Raw genomic sequence first — 2,030 nt, 5'->3', positions numbered from 1 at the left:
TATATACAAAAAGTTTGCCCACCCCTCTGCTAGCACCACTCTCTTAGACCCAGCCCACTGGGGCTCCTGCCCCTGGCTCAGCTCTAGCGGGACTCACTCTGGCCTGCTCCACAGGCTAAAAATCCAGAGAACCTACCCAAGTCCTCCCTTCCCCACACCAGGCCCTGAACCTCCTCCCACAGCGCCTGGGCCTTTCCTGGATTCCTGACTCCCAGGGTGAACCCCACGGTTGGTGTGCACACTAAGTCCAAGGAGAGGCCACAGGCAGGTGTGTGTGGGCGTGTGAACAGAATTGGGATGTCCACACACATGTGTGAAGACCTGTCGTGGTGAGAAGATCAGGGGTGACTCCCATTTCAACTCTAGCCACAATACCACAAACATCAGGGGCAGACATGGGTGGTCTTTCAAAATTTTCAATCACACTCACCTATGATATATTTGGCAGGGGCGGGGGGAGTGTTACTTGATTCTATCAAGGCTTTCACTCTAATTTCTAGGTTACAGGAAATTAAAGGGGATGTGCCCTTGACTGCAATCAAACCTAGGACCCTTCAGTCTGCAGGCTGACGCTCTATCTACTGAGCCAAACCGGAGAGGGCAAAAAATGTTATTTTTTTAGAGATGCAGCTGAAAAAATAATTGGTTTGCCTTCAGAATAAACTCCAAACTCTTTCCTGCAGCCTAGATCTAAGCCCCTCCCAGCCGCCTCTGGTGCTGCCACCTCTGTAACCTCACGAGTCCTGACACATCAGCCTTCCTCTGGATCCTCCTGCTTCAGGGGCTCCCACCCATCACGTCCGCCTGCCCATGATGGCCGAAGTGCAGCGGCCCCATCTCCTATTGCCTATTGCCCTGTCTTATCCTGTGAATGTCCTTCAGAGCCTCAGCCTTTTGGTTGGTTTGCCCACCATCTGCCTCCCCCTCTCCCTGCGGGAAAGGCCTTTCCCCCGACTTGTTCGCCATCTCTTCAGCACATAGGACAGGACCTTGCTCACACAGTTCATGCCCCATAATTACCTGTCCAGTGAATAATTCAATAGATCTTAGACCAGCGGTTCTCAACTTGTGGGTCGCCACCCCTTTGGGGGTCGAACGACCCTTTCACAGGGGTCGCCTAAGACCATCGGAAAACACATATATAATTACATATTGATTTTGTGATTAATCACTATGCTTTAATTAGGTTCAATTTGTAACAATGAAAATACATCCTGCATATCAGATATTCACATGACGATTCATAACAGTAGCAACATTACAGTTATGAAGTAGCAACGAAAATAATGTTATGGTTGGGGGTCACCACAACATGAGGAACTGTATTAAAGGGTCGTGGCATTAGGAAGGTTGAGAACCACTGACTTAGACCATAAGTCATCCTAAGTCACCCCTACTTTCCTTGATAGGAAAACATTAAAATAAAGATGTTTAAAAGAGCACTCTAAATATTTTTCTCTCCGAGTGGCTTCAATCCATCCCTTCATTTATGATCTCATCTCTAAGCAGGTGGGAAGGCAGCATGCAGAGGGTCCCGCTAGCTGTGACCCGGACCGTGCGCACACCCCGAAGGCTGCCATTGCGGTGAGGGACTGCCCGAGGTCTCTCCCCAGCGACTCACTTCGGACTCGCTTATCTCACCATCAGGCATCCGTGACCTCCCCATCCTTACCAATAGCAAACTCCACCAGGGTCTCGTTCTCCTCCGACAGCGAATCGAGGAATAGATCCAGGACCTGCAGCTGTCGCAGATACTGGTAGTTGCTGGGGTCATAGGCGAAGTTGGCGAGGTTGGCCAGGACTTGCTCCTTGGCGTCTGCAGCGGAAAAGCGGCACTGGAGCCAGGTCCGGGGCGAGGGTCGCGGGTCGCGGGCGGACCCCCGCCCTGCCCCCGAACCCCATCCTGTCGCTCTCACCTTGGCTCTCCGTCTCCTGGAATTCCGTGACCAGCGCCTGCAGGTATCCCAGCCGTCCGACGTGGGGGTCTACCTTCGGCTTCTGCGCCATGGCCGGGGTGGCGGAGGGTGCAC

General features: G+C 52.5%; 1 protein-coding gene across 5 annotated transcripts in view; it reads right to left on the bottom strand.

Moving 5' to 3' along the window:
* Nucleotides 1–2,024, bottom strand: part of ARMC7 (armadillo repeat containing 7) — a 14,128-nt gene extending 12,104 nt beyond the window's left edge. For 4 of the 5 annotated variants that reach the window (XR_001515640.1, XM_006754615.2, XM_015570799.1 and 1 more), the window contains exons 1-2: nucleotides 1,917–2,024; nucleotides 1,673–1,816 (exon numbers count right to left, since the gene is read on the bottom strand). Coding sequence is in view for 4 of the 5 variants with exons in the window: in XM_006754615.2 (XP_006754678.1) it covers nucleotides 1,673–1,816; nucleotides 1,917–2,007 (235 nt within the window). In the remaining variant the exon portion in view is untranslated. The remainder of the gene's footprint in view (nucleotides 1–1,672; nucleotides 1,817–1,916) is intronic. The other variant, XM_015570811.1, reaches the window with a different exon arrangement.
* Between the last annotated feature and the right edge of the window lie 6 nt (nucleotides 2,025–2,030).

The sequence above is a fragment of the Myotis davidii genome, unplaced genomic scaffold (assembly GCF_000327345.1).
Source record: "Myotis davidii unplaced genomic scaffold, ASM32734v1 scaffold172, whole genome shotgun sequence".
Classification (NCBI taxonomy): Eukaryota; Metazoa; Chordata; class Mammalia; order Chiroptera; family Vespertilionidae; genus Myotis; species Myotis davidii.
The sequence above is the reverse complement of the archived record's forward strand: the minus strand, read 5'-3'. Positions and strand labels throughout refer to the sequence as shown.